Source organism: Capsella rubella, unplaced genomic scaffold (genome assembly GCF_000375325.1).
Source record: "Capsella rubella cultivar Monte Gargano unplaced genomic scaffold, Caprub1_0 scaffold_7, whole genome shotgun sequence".
Taxonomy (NCBI): domain Eukaryota; kingdom Viridiplantae; phylum Streptophyta; class Magnoliopsida; order Brassicales; family Brassicaceae; genus Capsella; species Capsella rubella.
In genome coordinates this window covers 3,740,785-3,756,367 of record NW_006238917.1, presented here as the reverse complement: position 1 = coordinate 3,756,367, position 15,583 = coordinate 3,740,785, and the positions used below count along the sequence as shown (strand labels likewise).

General features: G+C 38.4%; 4 protein-coding genes and 1 non-coding gene across 5 annotated transcripts; 1 reads left to right on the top strand and 4 right to left on the bottom strand.

The window, feature by feature from the left end:
* Nucleotides 1–39: 39 nt before the first annotated feature.
* LOC17879329 (eukaryotic translation initiation factor) lies at nt 40–4,175 on the bottom strand. Its single transcript, XM_023778785.1, has 10 exons — nt 4,078–4,175; nt 3,687–3,875; nt 3,167–3,238; nt 2,873–2,968; nt 2,587–2,730; nt 2,393–2,490; nt 2,208–2,295; nt 1,779–2,129; nt 1,449–1,691; nt 40–1,360 (listed from the first exon to the last, which is right to left on the bottom strand). Exons 2-10 carry the CDS (start codon nt 3,822–3,824, stop codon nt 347–349), a joined length of 2,244 nt encoding a protein of 747 aa, XP_023634553.1. The 5' UTR covers nt 3,825–3,875; nt 4,078–4,175; the 3' UTR covers nt 40–346.
* On the bottom strand, nt 3,349–3,455 carry LOC111829776. Its single transcript, XR_002833133.1, has one exon. It is a non-coding gene; the product is annotated as a small nucleolar RNA snoR103 (small nucleolar RNA).
* Nucleotides 4,176–4,484: 309 nt separating the features above from the next.
* LOC17878608 (translation initiation factor IF3-4, chloroplastic) lies at nt 4,485–6,421 on the top strand. The gene is made up of 9 exons (XM_006284194.2): nt 4,485–4,889; nt 4,969–5,008; nt 5,099–5,158; nt 5,255–5,307; nt 5,406–5,455; nt 5,566–5,599; nt 5,693–5,765; nt 5,867–5,959; nt 6,047–6,421. Exons 1-9 carry the CDS (start codon nt 4,600–4,602, stop codon nt 6,212–6,214), a joined length of 861 nt encoding a protein of 286 aa, XP_006284256.1. The 5' UTR covers nt 4,485–4,599; the 3' UTR covers nt 6,215–6,421.
* Nucleotides 6,422–7,078: 657 nt separating this feature from the next.
* Nucleotides 7,079–10,156, bottom strand: LOC17879585 (serine carboxypeptidase-like 29). The gene is made up of 10 exons (XM_006286155.2): nt 9,596–10,156; nt 9,093–9,200; nt 8,899–8,994; nt 8,719–8,811; nt 8,548–8,633; nt 8,192–8,455; nt 7,976–8,109; nt 7,775–7,870; nt 7,561–7,666; nt 7,079–7,468 (listed from the first exon to the last, which is right to left on the bottom strand). The coding sequence occupies exons 1-10, from the start codon at nt 9,861–9,863 to the stop codon at nt 7,280–7,282; spliced, it is 1,440 nt and encodes a 479-aa protein (XP_006286217.1). The 5' UTR covers nt 9,864–10,156; the 3' UTR covers nt 7,079–7,279.
* A 541-nt stretch (nt 10,157–10,697) lies between these two features.
* Nucleotides 10,698–12,244, bottom strand: LOC17878743 (40S ribosomal protein S11-3). Its single transcript, XM_006284601.2, has 6 exons — nt 12,154–12,244; nt 12,006–12,046; nt 11,832–11,932; nt 11,375–11,519; nt 11,191–11,280; nt 10,698–11,069 (listed from the first exon to the last, which is right to left on the bottom strand). The coding sequence occupies exons 1-6, from the start codon at nt 12,163–12,165 to the stop codon at nt 10,979–10,981; spliced, it is 480 nt and encodes a 159-aa protein (XP_006284663.1). The 5' UTR covers nt 12,166–12,244; the 3' UTR covers nt 10,698–10,978.
* Between the last annotated feature and the right edge of the window lie 3,339 nt (nt 12,245–15,583).

Sequence of the window (15,583 nt, the reverse complement as noted above, 5' to 3'; positions counted from 1 at the left end):
AAACAAAAGAAATAGGAACTTTTCATTGCCAATATAATGAGTACAAATACTTTGATAATTAAACTTTTCATTGCCAATATAATGAGTACAATTTGACATATTCCCTTCTGTTCCCTCATCTTCAACTATTCCAAATCAAAAATGAACTAACGCACCAAAATTTTAAACACAAATAAAAAACAAAACAGAGTAACAAGATTGAAACTAATCTCGATTACAAGTATGATATACTTAAACATTTTTCAATAAATGATTTTAAGAAAGATCTCACCTGTAGCTTTTTTCTGTTTTTCCCTGGGAGCGTGGGTCTTAAGCTGATCTATCGAGATGAAAGAAACCACACAAACTACACCAAACTACGGCAAGCCTCAACCTTTGCCGCCTGTGCAGCCAGCAGAGACTCGCTAACACTCCTTAACACAGCTTCCAAGACTGCTTTCTTGAACAACTCGTCTTCCATTTTCATTAGAATCTCTTTCACCAACTCAAAATCTGATGCTTTGGCATTAACCAAACCACCAAGGATCTCCCCAAAGTTGTTTGGCGCTTTTGGCAGATCGATCCCAATGTCATCAAGCATACACCCATAAAGCAGACAACCGTTCCCTATGTCTTTAGGAGTTAGAACACTCTTAGAGACCAGATGTTCCAAGAGTTTCGCCACTGGTTCCACGCACGGCGGGTTCTTTTCCAAGCCGAGGGAGATAGCTTCCTTGACTAGCTCAGGATGGTAAGACGGGGTTTTCAGTTCCTCTACGCATTGTAGTGCCTCATCCAATAGACGGACATTGAAATATTCCTCCAAAAGCGAGTTGGTCTTTCTACTGAGCTCTCCTGTGTTCAAGCTAGTAGCCGTAGGAGGAACCACCTCCTGTGGCTGTGGCTGTGGTTGTGGCTTCTCCACAGTTGGTCTGGTTGGGGAAGGAACAGGTTTAGGCGATTCAGCGCCATTACCTTGCAAAAGGGCACTTGGTCTACCGTTCATAAGACCTCCAATACCTTGAGGTAGCAGCTTTGAATTAAACGACAGTGACTTGTCAATGATAACAGGAGACTTAACACGCCCAGCGGGATGTGGGTTCTGCCTATTGCCTCTGGGCATGGAACGGGACCGTGCCATCTCCCAACCATCATCATCTGTTACAGGCATCCCCGGCATCTTCCTAGCGCCTGGCATGCCGGGCATCATTCCTCCAGTACCTGAACGTCCAAGGAGGTTTCCAGAACCAAGAATGTCAGCTCCACCAGCATCGGCACCACCACGATTGTTATTATATCTCATATTCGCCATGGCACCGGGGCGCAACCCAAGATTCTTTTCCGCCTCGGAGTGAATCTCAGTGATTTTCTTGGCTTTCATCTGCCATTTTACACAGCAAGAACAAAACGTAAGCACAGATAAGTAACTCTGTAAGTAATTACAAAGAACAGGTACGATAACTTCCTACCTCCTCACGCCTTGGTACCCATTCGTTAGCTCGCAGATCAATAACATTACGGACCATAAATCTCATGCGTGGTGCAAGCATCGGATGCATTGCTAATTCCTTCAAACGAGAGAAGTACATGTCATTTATACCCCGTGATTTTGTACTCTCATCTAGTTGTTTCCCGATGGTGATGAAAAATTGACAGAGAGCTTCTACATCTTCCTCCCCTGGGCAAGCTTTTTTGTCTTGTCCTAAAAGCTCCTGTAACCAGGAACAAATTTTCCATGAGCTCTACAGTATTACATGCAATAAACTAAAGGTACCAAAGTAAAGAGCAAGTCATAATACTTGAACGATGTGATGAACTATCTTCTCGGGCACCATCTTTTGCTTCAGAAGTTCACCAATTAAACGGATATTTCCTAATGTTCGCAGCTTTGCCATTCTTTCCTTGTCCCTTCGTTCCATTTCTTGCTCTGGATCAGTCATCAGTCTGACTTCTTCCTTCAATATGTCAGCACCTTCAAATGCTTCTTGGCAATTATTCAGAAGCACTCTTTTGAATGTTATTTCTTTCCCTCCGGCTTCCTCCGATGGAAACGAAGGAAGCTTTCCATTGATATCGCAACACAAAAGAGCGTACATTTGACAAAATGTGGGCTCCAGTACAGCCTTCTCAAAAATCAGTTGTATCACTCCCTGAGTTTAGAGAAAAGATAAAATAAGGCCCTGAAAAGAGAGTTACAAACAAGTGAATACCCACGGAACTTGGAATACCTTCAGAATATCTGCCGAAGTGATTCCAGAGTCAATTAATTGACCTTTGAGGAGATCGTACTTCTCAGGAGTCAGCTTGTTCAGAATACTAGAGAGGAGTAGAATTAGAAGAATCAGTCAACTATGTAAAGCAAATAACCCCAAACAAAAAGACAAACATTCATTAGTCATGAAGAATACAATACCCTTTCACGGTCTTGAGGACTTGGTCCTTCTCTGATAAGGTTCCTCTTCTAGCTGACCATGGGACTTCTGCCTTCACCAGGGCAGGAGGAGGGCCAGACTGTTTCAGTAAGTTATTACGTTAGTTACAAGCCGTAACAACACAAACGCAAACTAAGTATTGTCGCAATAAAGTATCAAAATAGTCAACACTCACTCCTTGACTTGATCCAATATGTGCATCTCTAGGTTCACGTTGGTCATCCCTTGACCTTTCTTTACTTGGGGAAGCAACTGGTGCACGACTGTGCCAATCGCGGTTGTCAGGCTCCGTGAAACGATTCTGGAGTGGATTTGCAGGCTGAAAACAACAAACAAGAAGGGGGGTATAAAAATCTGATGCTAGTAACATGATAACTTAGTCAAGTGTCCTTGGTTTCTCGGCAAAGGTAGACAATAAAATGCAAAGCAGAGGAACAGGGGGGGGAGAGGAAACCACTCACCTTACTTTCTGAACGGCTCCAGCTCTCCTCTTCGCCAAAAAGATCAGATGAAATCTCCTGACTGAGTTTCAGGATTTCATCAGAGACTTGGATCGCCTGCACAATAAACATGATAAATGACTAAGTTCAAGGGTATATAACCATTGACCTACATCAGATATCATCTTGGACCTCAAGGATGCTAACCAGTGTGAGACATTTTATTCAATGCATACCACATAATTATTATCATTGAGAAAAAATATAGAAACCAACGTAACATGACTAGTCTATGCAGAAAAGGTAATTAATTACCTCTCTTAGCTGAAGCAGCTGTTCTCGGGTGAACCTCAAAAGCTCACGACCCTCAAATCGCGAGTCTCCTCTCTACAAAACACAGTACAAGTCATTAAACTTCAACCTCAAAATTCAAAGAGACAGCTGAAAAACAAGTTGAGATTTTATAGGCGTGAGCTCAAATCAGTAAAACGTATCATTTATGTATGTAGGTCCTTTGTGAGCATCAAGAACTAATAGAATGCCCACCTAAAATCCTACAAGTATTGATTTTTGTCCATATTTACAGCAAGGTCACATTGCTTAAGCGCCCCACCAAGAATTAGGACACAGTGCATAATGTTAGACATAAAAATATCAACTCTAACCTATAAGAATCAACTAAAAGATCCAAACTTTATCGAAAAGCCAATTCAATACCACAAGAACGAATCCGACCCTCAAAATTTACAAGCTCAGCTAACTCATAAGTACGTGATAACAGAATAAAAACCAACACACACAACAACAGCAAAAGAAAAACAGAGGATTTTGATACCTTAACGGCAAAAGAAGGAGCGTCTCCGCCATTGGTAAGATCAGAGGAAGAAGATAAAGTGGAGCGTGGGGCAAAGAGTCTGTTTCCTCCACGACCACCTCCAGGCCTCAAGCTCAACACCGAGTCACCTTGCTGCATCACTCGAATCTTTCGTTCACGGTATAAGTAAGGATAGAAACAGAGTGGGTTCTGAAACAGCAAAAAGACCTACTTAAATCACTGTCACAGCAATCAACTCGACGCAACAAGTATTACAGATTGAATAACAACTAATCTAAATGGTAAAGTTGCAACAAATACGCAAACAGAGCTCTGGACAAAGAAAGAACAATGACGTCAAGAAATGCGAAGAAGTATTGATCTGGGAGGGAAATTGAAGAAGAAGTCTTACCTGAGAGAGTTTGAGAGAAAGAGAGAAAAGAGAGAGAGCGCGGCGCAGAGGCTTTGAAGCTGTTTTATTGTTCTTTTTAGCATGCCCCAACCATTTTTTTAGGGTTTGGGCCATAAAGCTAAACCATTTTGGAAAACATGATTTAATAACATTAAACCTTTGTTCTTTAATTAAAATACTGATTACAATTGTATTATTAAGTTGTTGTAATGTAACTTTGGTTAGTGCATCTTTTATTAGTAGCACTTTCACTTGCATAAAACTATGTTTTTGCTAATACTATCATTCACATTCTCGAAAAACTTTAATTTTTATGCTTACCCGAAGCAGAACCATGTCCATATGTCTCTATCAACAATAAGCTTTTTTTTTTTGGTAATCTCCATCAACAATAAACTAATTCACAGTCTGGGGTGTTATTCTGGATAAGATGATTTATTTATTTATTTTCCTTCTGTTCTTTTCTTTTTTAAATCTGATCTCTCCGATTGGTAGAGAGGCTCTGACTCTGAAAGCGCCGCCATGACTGGGATCACCAGCACCGTCGGACTCAACGCCATTCTCGCCGGAGTCACCAAAACGGCTACGCATCATCGGCCGTCCTCTGTTAAGTCTAAGCTCTTTGGTGTCAGACTCTATCTAGCCGAACTGTCAATTGTTTCTCACTCCCCTTATCATCGTCGTTGCCCCGTCATCACCTGCCGTTACGGAGGCGGTGGTGGCGGCAGCGGAGGTGCTAGATTTCCGGGAGATAGGAGAGGTAGGCAAAAACAATCAGAGGATGATGATGCGCTTGATATCTCAGCTATCAGGTAACTTTGGAAACTTTGATTGATGGAGTTTGAAGTTGTGATTGTTTTTGATGGAGTTTGATAATTCTCAATTGAGTAGGTCAGCCACTGTAAGGCTTATTGATGATCAGCAGAACATGGTAATTGAATTGAAGTGCCTCTTAGTGTTAGCTTTTGATTTCAGCAAAAACAGAATCAATGAAAAAAAATGTTTCTTTGTTATGATGTAGATTGGTGTAGTTTCAAAAGATGAAGCGGTTCGAAGAGCTGAAGAAGCTGAGCTTGATCTGGTTTGTGTTTCCTTTGATATTTTCAAACCTTATATATTTCTTTATCTGTTTGAGCTTTATTACTGAGTATCTCGTTGTCTGAATTTGGGTTTTCAGGTGATTCTTTCGCCGGATGCAGATCCTCCGGTTGTCAAAATGATGGATTACAGGTAAATTGTCTTTAGAATGATTATCTGTATCATTTTCATGGATTGTGTATAGGAAATTTTCAAGGAGAATGATTCTTTTCCTTTTGTTTCATTATCAGTAAATACAGATACGAACAGCAAAAGAGGAAAAAGGAACAGCAAAAAAAAAGTATTGATCACCCTTCTCTGCTTAACTGGAGATAATGTTAAAACTATAAGCTTACTTACTGTGTGGTATTTACATGAATGGATTGTAACCGAAGCTTGTTCTTATGTCAGCTACTCGCATGGACTTGAAGGAGCTTAAAATGGGGTAAGATGAGTCTCTCTTTGGTTTGTGTCGTTGTGATTACTTGTTTAGACCTGTTTCTTCTCAAAAGGTTTCTGATTTTTGTTTCTCCGGTAGATATAACATCGATCAGCATGACTATTCTGTACGCATGAGAGCAGCTCGAAAATTCTTGCAAGATGGTGACAAGGTTGTTCCTATTTACTTTTTCAGTGTTACTACCCGAACATATATGGGCGATTTCTGTCAATTCTGATTACATTTTACTGCTGTGACTTGTAAAACATTCAGGTTAAAGTGATTGTGAACATGAAAGGCCGGGAAAACGAGTTTAGAAATATTGCTATTGAGCTCCTTAGACGATTTCAGACTGAAATAGGAGAGGTCTGTATTGTCCACTACAATCTTTTCTTATAGAAGTTTGGTATTGAATTTCACACCTTATGGATCGTGTTTGTCAACATCCTGCAGCTTGCAACTGAGGAGAGCAAAAACTTCCGGGACAGAAATTTGTTTATCACCTTGGTGCCAAACAAGGAACTTATTCGGAAAGTGCAAGAACCACCCCCAAAAAAGAAGAAAAGGCCAGCGGATGATGAAGTTTCAGCGGCAGGTATAACCACAACGCAAGATATATGATGCACAATTGTCTGATATCAAATTAATCACCAAGGATTGGAGAGCTAGACATAATAAATGTCTGAGATATGATATCTGTTAAATGTTCAGGGAGTTTGGTAAATTTCTGTATAGTTCTTTTTCTACTATGCTGCTTGTATTAGCCATGTATCTGTAACCATAGAAATAGATTATATGAATGAAGATCTTCCTCAACTTTTTCGTATACCTAAAGTTCTCAGAAAAGAATTATCAATTATGAGTGATATAATGTCACAGGATAAATACAGTATGACTTGTGTTGAGGCCAAAAACAGGTCACTAGCAATGGCTAGAATTTGTAAACAATTATTACCTCTGGGACCATCTTGCAGGATTAGATGCCAACACGCATGTGATATAACTTACCTAAAATGTAAAAAAACAGTCTCTCCAAGATTCAAACAAAGATTCTCCTATTTTTGAGAAACATTGCTCTCAAATGACATTGATTCCTACATAAAAAAGTGAACCAGTATTCTTTGTTATCATATCAGAAAACAAAAAACAAGAGAAATTGTTGGGGGGAACTGAATGGATTGTGTAAGGGAAGCTTTGTTCTTATGTCAGCTACTCGCATGGACTTGAAGGAGCTTTGTCTGAGCCAATTCACTGTCTTGGTGCGAAAACAGAAGAAAAGCCATCGGATGAAAGCCATAGGTATAAGTGCAACGCAAGATATGTGATGAGTAATCACCAAGGATTGGAGCATAATTGTCTGAAGATATGATATCTGGTGAATGGGAGTTCGATAAATTTCTGTATAGTTCTTATCCTACTATGCTGCTTGCATTCCCGTGTATAATATTGTGGAATAAGGAAGGATAGATGGCTACACATCACATATTCATTTTCTCGTAGGAACTTATTTTATTGGATTCCAAACATCAAGTTTTCCAAACAAACAAACAACCAGAAGAAGAAGCAACGAGCGATTCACTTAGAACACTGATTTAATCTCTCCTCTCTTCTTCTCCTTCTTACAATGACATCTGGAAAGTTACTAACTGAGATTCCAAATTACACATTTCATCAAATCAGAACTCATTATGAGTCACTAACTAGTTCAGACATGTCGTGTCTGATGATGTTTTCATGTGTGGACAATGGAGCTCCAGATATAAAAGCCTTGAAGAGCTCAAGAGCCTGCTTCGGTCTGTGCAGGGGAACTTCATGGCCTGCACCTCTTACAGTCACAAAGTTCAGACCTGCATACTGTTGACTCCAGCCTCCTACCTGTTTCATTCAAATCATGACCGTTAAGACAATGTTATATCATAAAATAAGCAAGAAAAAGTTTCACTTTCTCAGTTGAGTTTGTTTTTTACCTGTCCATCTGAGTACCAAGGACCATACGCACTCAAAGGCCGAAGATTTAGTGCATCGATACTGTACCGGGTTGATGTGACTGGTACAACGGCATCTGCATCCCCACTGTTGCCAAATAACAAAACTTCGTTACCACCAAAGAAAAAACTTGAAGAAGAGCGTTAAGTGTTTGTGTGAGTGTACTGAACTACTGATATATAGAGAGAAAGAGACCTGAAAACCCAGATACGAAGCCCGGCAGCTATAAGCTCATGGTAAATGTTTAGAACCGAGGAAGAAGAGTCGTTCCAGTGTTCATTCACGACATCACTGCAAAACCAAAGCTGCCCGAGTCAGAATTGCTACGATTTTTAAGCTTTAACAGGCTCATCTCCTCCAAAATTGAGTCCTAAGATAGCATAAGGTGAAGTGTACCTGCAAGTATCCCATTTGGATGGTGCAAGTCCTGGTGGGACATGGAGGGCTCTTTGAACCTCTGGAAGATTGAAATACACTTTAGTGTGTTTCTCTGTGCAAGGATCATACTGTTCCCTCACGCGGCTAGTCATCTAAGCAAAACGAAATATGACATTACTTTGAAACCCGCTATCAACTGTAAGTCAAAAAATGAGAGAATTCAAGATCACTTACGGTTCTTTTCTTTAGCAACATGTTTGACTGGGAAGCATTTGAAAGACAGGCCGGGGTGAAGACACTGTATTGGTCTATGTTACCAATTTCTTTCTCCGCAATCTCCTCAATCTTATTACACGCTTTGGAGGGGTGGATAAATGACGCATAACCACATTGAAGTTTCAGTAAGCTGTATGTTTGGTCTGAGATAAAACCCAACGACCAAATATATTGGTAAAGACCAAGCCTGTCATGGAAATCGTCCATCAACCCATTTCCTACCTGCAACCACAAATTCATCGAAATTGTTTATCAGAGTTTTATAACCATTTAGAAAATGGATCAGATGGGGAATGATAAGAGGTCAGGATCACCATGTAACCCTTCAGATTAATACTGTTCTTGTCAGAACCTTGATTATGTCTTACAATGGCTTCACTCAGCTGAGGAATGTAATGCCCTATAAACAAACCAAAAAAGAAAACATGAGCATTTAAGGTCAGATGAATGGATTAGAAAATGAGATGAGCTTTGGTCATTTTTACCTGCATAGCTCTCCCCAACTATATAAAAGTCTCTTCCTTTGTACTCCGGAAACCGCTCAACCCATTTCAGCAGAAATTTCAGTGAGTCTTGGGCTGTAAATTATAATAACACTGCAACTATAAACCACCTACCAAGAAGAGGGTCTAAAAGAAAATGAGCTTCAGCAGCTAAATCATTACCAGTTCTCTTATCACCATTGGTCTGCAAATCAGACGAGGTGTTTGAGTACGAATAACCAACTCCAACAGGTGCATCAAGGAACAAAATATTCGCAGCTGCACAAAAAAAAAAAAAGTAACACGAAAGCTTTAAGCATTTTTGAATCATAGCTCTCTAGGCAACATACTCTTAGCACATCTCAGCTCATCAATACCTTGGTTCCAAGAATATTGATTAAGGTAAAGAGTCTTGCCATCTGACTTAATGTGAAAGGGTCCTATCTCTTCTGCTTCACCAAATGCAACAGAGGAACATCCTGGTCCTATAGAGAGAGAAAGAAATAACTTCATTGCAGACACAGACTACTCGTTACCAGATTGCTACGAAGATCCAATCATTCTTTAAAGAATAAAGTAAAATGCTTTACCAAATCAGAGGATTGTATAAATCCTAGAAATAAGAATTCCAGTTAAAATTCTATTTTAGGAATCATTCAACATAGTGCCATAACACGGAATCACCTTTATCATGTTTAAAGCAACAACAAAACCAGAAAGAAGCAACAACTAATCAAATACAAACCAAAGTAGCTACAAGACAATCCTCAAAAGTAAAAAATAAAATAAAATCAAGATCCATATTACAGTAGCGCAGAGTGATGGAAACAACAGTAATGAATTGAATCTGTAAATGAGATTACTTTAAACTGCAACAAACCTCCATTGAGCCAGAGAACAAGAGGCTTGGACTTAGCATCTTCGACGGCTTCAAAGAACCAGTAAAAGAGAGCTCTTCCCAATTTCTCATTAGTAGTAATGAACCCAGAGTAGTGAGCAAAGCTAACATTGAAATTCTGACCAGGCAATTTCGAGACCTTGTCCTGTTCTTTCCGAGACAAGCCAGCTTCACACAAATGGGCAGTAGTCGCTAACAAAGCGATCGCGATGAGAGCGTTGACGAGACAAGACCCTCTAGTTTTAGCCATTGTTTGGTATGTTGACCCCAAAACTAAACTTCACAGTACAATGAAGATTCTTTAAGGCTTATAAAAGTACTGAAGATTAGAAATTAGCATGTGGATGATGACGTCACAAGCTAATCAACGAACCCAAAAGATTCCGACTTTTGTTTCGTATCACTCATCGTGCGTGCGTGGTCCTCAACTAACAAACAACCTAACTCCCTCCTTGCCTCTTCCCGATAATGTTGGGTTCAATGTGTTTGACGCTTAGGCCGTGTTTGGTTCGATTTCTGTTTACTCTTCAGTCAGTTTCTCAGTGGCTACGAAGACCTTATCTAAAACTTTCATTGGAGTGTGTGTTTGTTTGTTACTTTGTTTGTCAATCGTCTTCTTGGTAACGCAAACGCAGATAAACGCGGCTCTGCGTTTGGAAATAGTTGCGTGTGACGGTGTGAGTGGGAAGAAACTGAATGCAAATGTGTAATAGAAGCGAGTGCCAAATTTCACGTGTTTTCGGCAATTGAACTGTATTTCCAAGCAACATCACATTTCTCAACGATAATGTTATTTTTTTCTTACCAACAAAAACTATACTTTACGTTAGGTAAAGTAATGTACAAATATGTGCCATGTGAAATGTTTTCCTGTACAAAAGAGTCTATAAATGAGGAATCTTGTGTGTCATTTTAATTTGAGTAATTTTGTTGTCTAATTGTGACGGTATAAAGCATGAGAGGGTTCCAACATGACCGGATCTTATAAGTAAAAGTATGACGTGAAATGAGGAAGATTGCGACGATATAAAGCATGAGAGGGTGAACGTTCGTTGCATTTCCCCATAGTTATGCAATTTCCATGTTATTTTCTTTTGAATATCATTATTAGAACTAAAATTGGGGAACACTGGAGTATACATGACTTATCCCTAAACACAAAGCTTCATTCCATCACAAAAGACTATTCCTAAGATAGAAAGAGAGATTAGGCTTTGAGACACACTCTTGCAGCTAAAAAATACAGAAAATATCCTGGTATCTCTTCATGATACAACATAGGAATTGAACGAATCCAATAAACCAAGTCAAAACCGCTTAGGAAAATACTACTCTTTCTGAAACGATTGCACCTTATCAGCCTCTTTACATTCCAGCGAATGCTTTCTTCCCAATAGCAGAGCTTCCAGCTGGAATGACCTTGAGCACATTGAATCTCACCGTCTTTGACAGTGGCCTAAATCATTAACTTGATAAGTTTAGAGGGTTGTGCGATGAAGTTCAGGCATTACTATCCAATAGCATAAATGCCATATGAATTTGAACAAAACCAAGTATTAGTTATTACTGTCCCTAACCTGCATTGCCCAATGATAACATGATCTCCTTCTTTGACACGGAAGCAGGGCGAAACATGAGCAGGAATGTTTGAGTGCCGTTTCTCATATCTGGGGACAGTCCATAAGGGTTTTAAACAATTAGCTGGAGGGTTTCAAATAAGCAGAGAGAATTTGAACACAGCAATAAATCCATCTTTTTTACCTTTGATATTTCTTCACAAAGTGAAGATAGTTCCTACGAACAATAATTGTCCTCTGCATCTTTGCACTGTGACAAGTACCTGCCAAAATGCGGCCTCTGATTGAAACCGTGCCAGTAAAGGGACATTTTTTGTCAATGTAAGCTCCTGCAAATAAAATCAAGAGAGACATAGATATGTCAAGCAATTTCCCCAAATCCAATATACTTTGGCAAATACTATCCATCTATCCACAGTGCTAGCTCAACTCTCTTAGATTGATGTAAACTACTAACAAAGCGGCATTACTCAGAACATGTCTCAAGAAGCAAATTAGAGACACTAAACGAAAACCCTCAGAGCTTCTGACATAAATAAGTTATAAAAGAATCCATCTTTTCTTTTTGAACATGATCATAATAATGAATCTTTCAGACAAGGCAAATAGCAAAAGTCACAGGTGAGAAATGAAAATTGTACCTTCAATAGCCTCTCTGGGAGTCTTGAAACCGAGACCAATGTTCTTCCAGAAACGATTACCTCCTTTGCCAGGCCTCTTTCCCTTACCAGATTTCTTCGAGCTGATTGGATACATTAGCATTAGAGACCACATAAAAATATAATTTGTGGGTTTGTTGTGAGTTGTGACATTACCTTAAGAAAACTTTTGGTTGCTTCAGAAACGCCTTCTCCGTCTGCAACACACCAACCCCACATTAAAGTACCCAGAAATCAAAATCTAACAAAGGTGATTGCCAATCCTCAATTGTAATATGATACTAAAGACAATAGAGATCGAAACCTGCTCCGCCATTGTTGGTTGAAGTGTAGAGGAACCTTAACCGTAAATCTCCTGACGAAAACCAAAAACCCTAATTACTCGACATGGCCCTCGTTAAGTTATATATGTGGGCTGTGTAAACCAAACCAATCCTTGTTGTTTGGGCCTTTTAATTAAATTAGAGAGCTTTTAAATAATATAAAATATAATATTTAACCGATGTGAATTAAACCGAAACAGTAACAGAAAACAGAACCAAGTTATATTGTAAATATAAACCATTTTTGTTTCAGACCGAACTGGATCAAGATGGTAGTTAGAAGCTAACAAAGAGATGGCCGATGGACTGGTGAATAGGGATTAGAGAGTTACCTAAACCCACTCAGTTGACGTGGCCAATGAAGTGATCAGTTGTTGTGGCCATGGTCTCAAGCTCATCCACGTTGAGCAATTCTAGCTGACCATTCAGTTTTTATCTGTCTGTACGTGACAAGAAAAAGACTTTAGTTAATTCTCTTGACTTTAATTGTAGCTAGCTTTGAAATTATATCAGAGGATATGATCAACTTTAGTGGATTTCTTGTCTATAAAGGCTCAACGTATCAGTCTCATAGACAAGAATAGTGTTTTTGCTCATTTAAAAAAAAAAAAGATAAAGAAAGATAGAAGCATTATGACAAACATTGTAACCATAGACAAAACATAATAGTTTGTATAACAACACATATTAGCTAGAGAGAACCACAGTACATGTTTATTCGTTTTGGTATCTTAGATCGAATTGAAGCTTAGTTCCATCTGTTCGGTCGCCTTGGCTAAGCTCTTTATGAATCTTTTTGTTTTGTTTTGTTTTGTGTGGTTCGTCATCGGATAAGGACGGTTTGTATATCTGTGATATAGTTGTGAATGCATGTGTACTACTATTTAGCACCGATATGCTTTGATTTAATTTGATTGGTTTTCTAATTAAATTCTATAAAGATGATTTGGAATTTAGTGTGATTATACAATTAAGGGATTTGTAAAATATTATAAAAGTCGAATTATTGATGGGCACGTATAACAAATTCAGAATTGATCAGTGTACCTTATGTGATGACAGGACATTTTAATAGCTAAAGCTAGTAGGTCCAACATGATGGGAGCTTCTTCACTTTACCATATTCAACCACTTATTCGCAAACACAAGGACAGTACTCTCATAGTTAGATAACGTGAAAAGGATATATAATTTTTGGAAAACCATTAATAATTGAGAGGAAATTAAAAAGATGGATTTCATTTCACTATCAAGTGAGATGGAAAAACAGAAGTAATCCACAGTGTAAAATGACGTTTCTTGACACTATTTCTATGAAAATGAGATTACAAGATCCGTTCCCGCTAACAAAGTCACATACACTCAAATTTTAGCAAGAATTATTCATTCACGTATCTATAGCATACGTAACGTACAATAGGTTTTAAAATATATGGTCTGATAAGTTGAAATCGGATACCAAGTCAAAAGTTAAATCATCCTATGTCATCGGATAGTCTAGAGGCAAGTTAAGCAAATGTGGTTATTTTGTTTGCGTCAATTTGCCTAGTTGCGTATTTTATGCATAACTAATAATCAACGTTAACGTTATTCGTATATCTAAGTAGTGGCACATGGTTAATTTTATGTTTCTTTTGTCTCTTGAAAGAAGGAATTTTGGTTGATGAGCCTGCGTTTATGTGTTCCTTCCGTTCAACTCGTCACCAATTTTTCTTTTTTAAAAGAATCTACAATATCACTGGATATTATTATAAGCACAAAACATATATAGAAAAAGAGTGATATTATTATAAGCACAAAACATATTATAAGCAACAAGACTTCTCAGTTGTGTGGTTCGCTGTGGTTGATGGCATTCTTGATCAATTATCGTGCTTGGTTGAGTTCGATTTGTTCGAGAGGTTAGGCTACGCTCCTTGTCTTTGCTTTGCAGATTTGTTTAGATCTGATTGCGCTTTGAAAACTTCTATCTAGACGTTATGGGACGCTGCAGTCGTCGTCGTCGCATCCGGAAGCGTATTCGAGTCTTGCTTGCCGGGTTATGAAGTCTTTGGTTACGGTTTCGAGAGATCGGCTCTCATCTTGATAAGAGGTGGTTGATGTTATCATCGGATTGGCCGTGGGCATCCTTGGTAAATTTCTTCTGCAGGTGGTTCAGAAGAAGAGTTTTTTTAGCCTATGGTGACTAGTTTGTTTGTATGGTTTTAGCCTTGTTGCTTTTGTCTTCAGTTTAAGGGTTCGTCTTCTCTCGGGTTTATTTCCTATGCTTGTTTCCTTTTCTCTTGAATTCGCTTTGTCTTCGGGGATTTCTAGTTATCCGCCGACTTTTGTTTCCCTTGTTTGGGTTTTTAGACTCCGGGGAAATTTTTGTCTTCCGCCGGCTTTCGTTGTATCTCACCTTGTTTTATTAATATTACCAGATGACAAAAAAAAAAAAAAAAAAAAGTTTGTGGAATCCATGTTATCCTATTATCATTTGTGTGGGGTTACGAGGGCTATGTTTGATTTCGGATCCAAAGCTGAATATAAGAGTTGTCCAAAAAAACGAATCTCATGAGATTCTCTTTAAGTCACGTCGAGTACTTAATCATATATTATTAATGTTTGTTTCAGGTGGCAGCACATCTTGTTTCCGATTGCTCACAGAGGTCAGAACTATATGCATGCATCAAAATCAAAATCTACTGTTTATATAAATCTTTCAACTTGATTTTCTTAGAAAAACTAAAATACGAAGAAGATAAACGTTTGTTTTAGGAGATGTGGGTTTCGAGCTAGTAAGGACCATTTACGAGTATTATATTGTAACCCGAACATATAGAAGACCATTTTTTCTATATCTAAGATTATACAAATTTGGCATATACAGAATTCCCATGTGGAAGGCTCAACCAATCTGATGTTACGTACGTAGTAGCCTTTGGCATTATATGAAGTGCATGTTTACCTTTTTTTGTCCACATATCGTCATATAATTATAATTAATTAAGGTGGTGTTTTTTACATCGTATACTGGTGTGGATATCTCGTAATTAACACATCTATTAAGTGCATCAGATGATTTTGAATCTCGTAAATTTCAAACTAAGCAAATTAACCGCGTAATTTAGAGATGAATGTATTTTGGCTAAGTAGCAAATAAAAATGCAATCCATTGTTTCACTAAAATAATTTTCTCAAATAACGTAAACCAGTTACGGACAAAATTGTGTATAAAAAACATTGAAATATCATTTTCAAAGTCGTCAAGTTGTTTTGCATACTTAATCATTTTTTATTTCTTTCCAGTAATGATGGACCGCCTATGGACGATATAGGCATTTTGTGTGTGATTTGTGTGTGGTCCAATTCACATCACATGCCAATCAAGCTTATCATATGATAGGAAATGCCAATTTTACTTTATTCACT

What these genes read in the sequence shown, in the direction of transcription:
- LOC17879329 (XM_023778785.1), bottom strand. Translation starts at nt 3,824, where the DNA reads ATGCAGCAAGGTGACTCGGTGTTGAGCTTGAGGCCTGGAGGTGGTCGT. An exon ending in GTCCTCAAGACCGTGAAAGG is followed by an intron (nt 2,296 to 2,392) that starts GTATTGTATTCT and finishes ACTCCTCTCTAG; the next exon opens with TATTCTGAACAAGCTGACTC. An exon ending in GGGTACCAAGGCGTGAGGAG is followed by an intron (nt 1,361 to 1,448) that starts GTAGGAAGTTAT and finishes GTAAAATGGCAG; the next exon opens with ATGAAAGCCAAGAAAATCAC.
- LOC17878608 (XM_006284194.2), top strand. Translation starts at nt 4,600, where the DNA reads ATGACTGGGATCACCAGCACCGTCGGACTCAACGCCATTCTCGCCGGA. An exon ending in AAAGGAACAGCAAAAAAAAA is followed by an intron (nt 5,456 to 5,565) that starts GTATTGATCACC and finishes TTCTTATGTCAG; the next exon opens with CTACTCGCATGGACTTGAAG. An exon ending in TTGAAGGAGCTTAAAATGGG is followed by an intron (nt 5,600 to 5,692) that starts GTAAGATGAGTC and finishes TTTCTCCGGTAG; the next exon opens with ATATAACATCGATCAGCATG.
- LOC17879585 (XM_006286155.2), bottom strand. Translation starts at nt 9,863, where the DNA reads ATGGCTAAAACTAGAGGGTCTTGTCTCGTCAACGCTCTCATCGCGATC. An exon ending in TCAATATTCTTGGAACCAAG is followed by an intron (nt 8,995 to 9,092) that starts GTATTGATGAGC and finishes TTTTTTGTGCAG; the next exon opens with CTGCGAATATTTTGTTCCTT. An exon ending in TGTTGCTAAAGAAAAGAACC is followed by an intron (nt 8,110 to 8,191) that starts GTAAGTGATCTT and finishes CGTTTTGCTTAG; the next exon opens with ATGACTAGCCGCGTGAGGGA.
- LOC17878743 (XM_006284601.2), bottom strand. An exon ending in CAACCAAAAGTTTTCTTAAG is followed by an intron (nt 11,933 to 12,005) that starts GTAATGTCACAA and finishes GTATCCAATCAG; the next exon opens with CTCGAAGAAATCTGGTAAGG. An exon ending in TCCCAGAGAGGCTATTGAAG is followed by an intron (nt 11,520 to 11,831) that starts GTACAATTTTCA and finishes TTTTATTTGCAG; the next exon opens with GAGCTTACATTGACAAAAAA.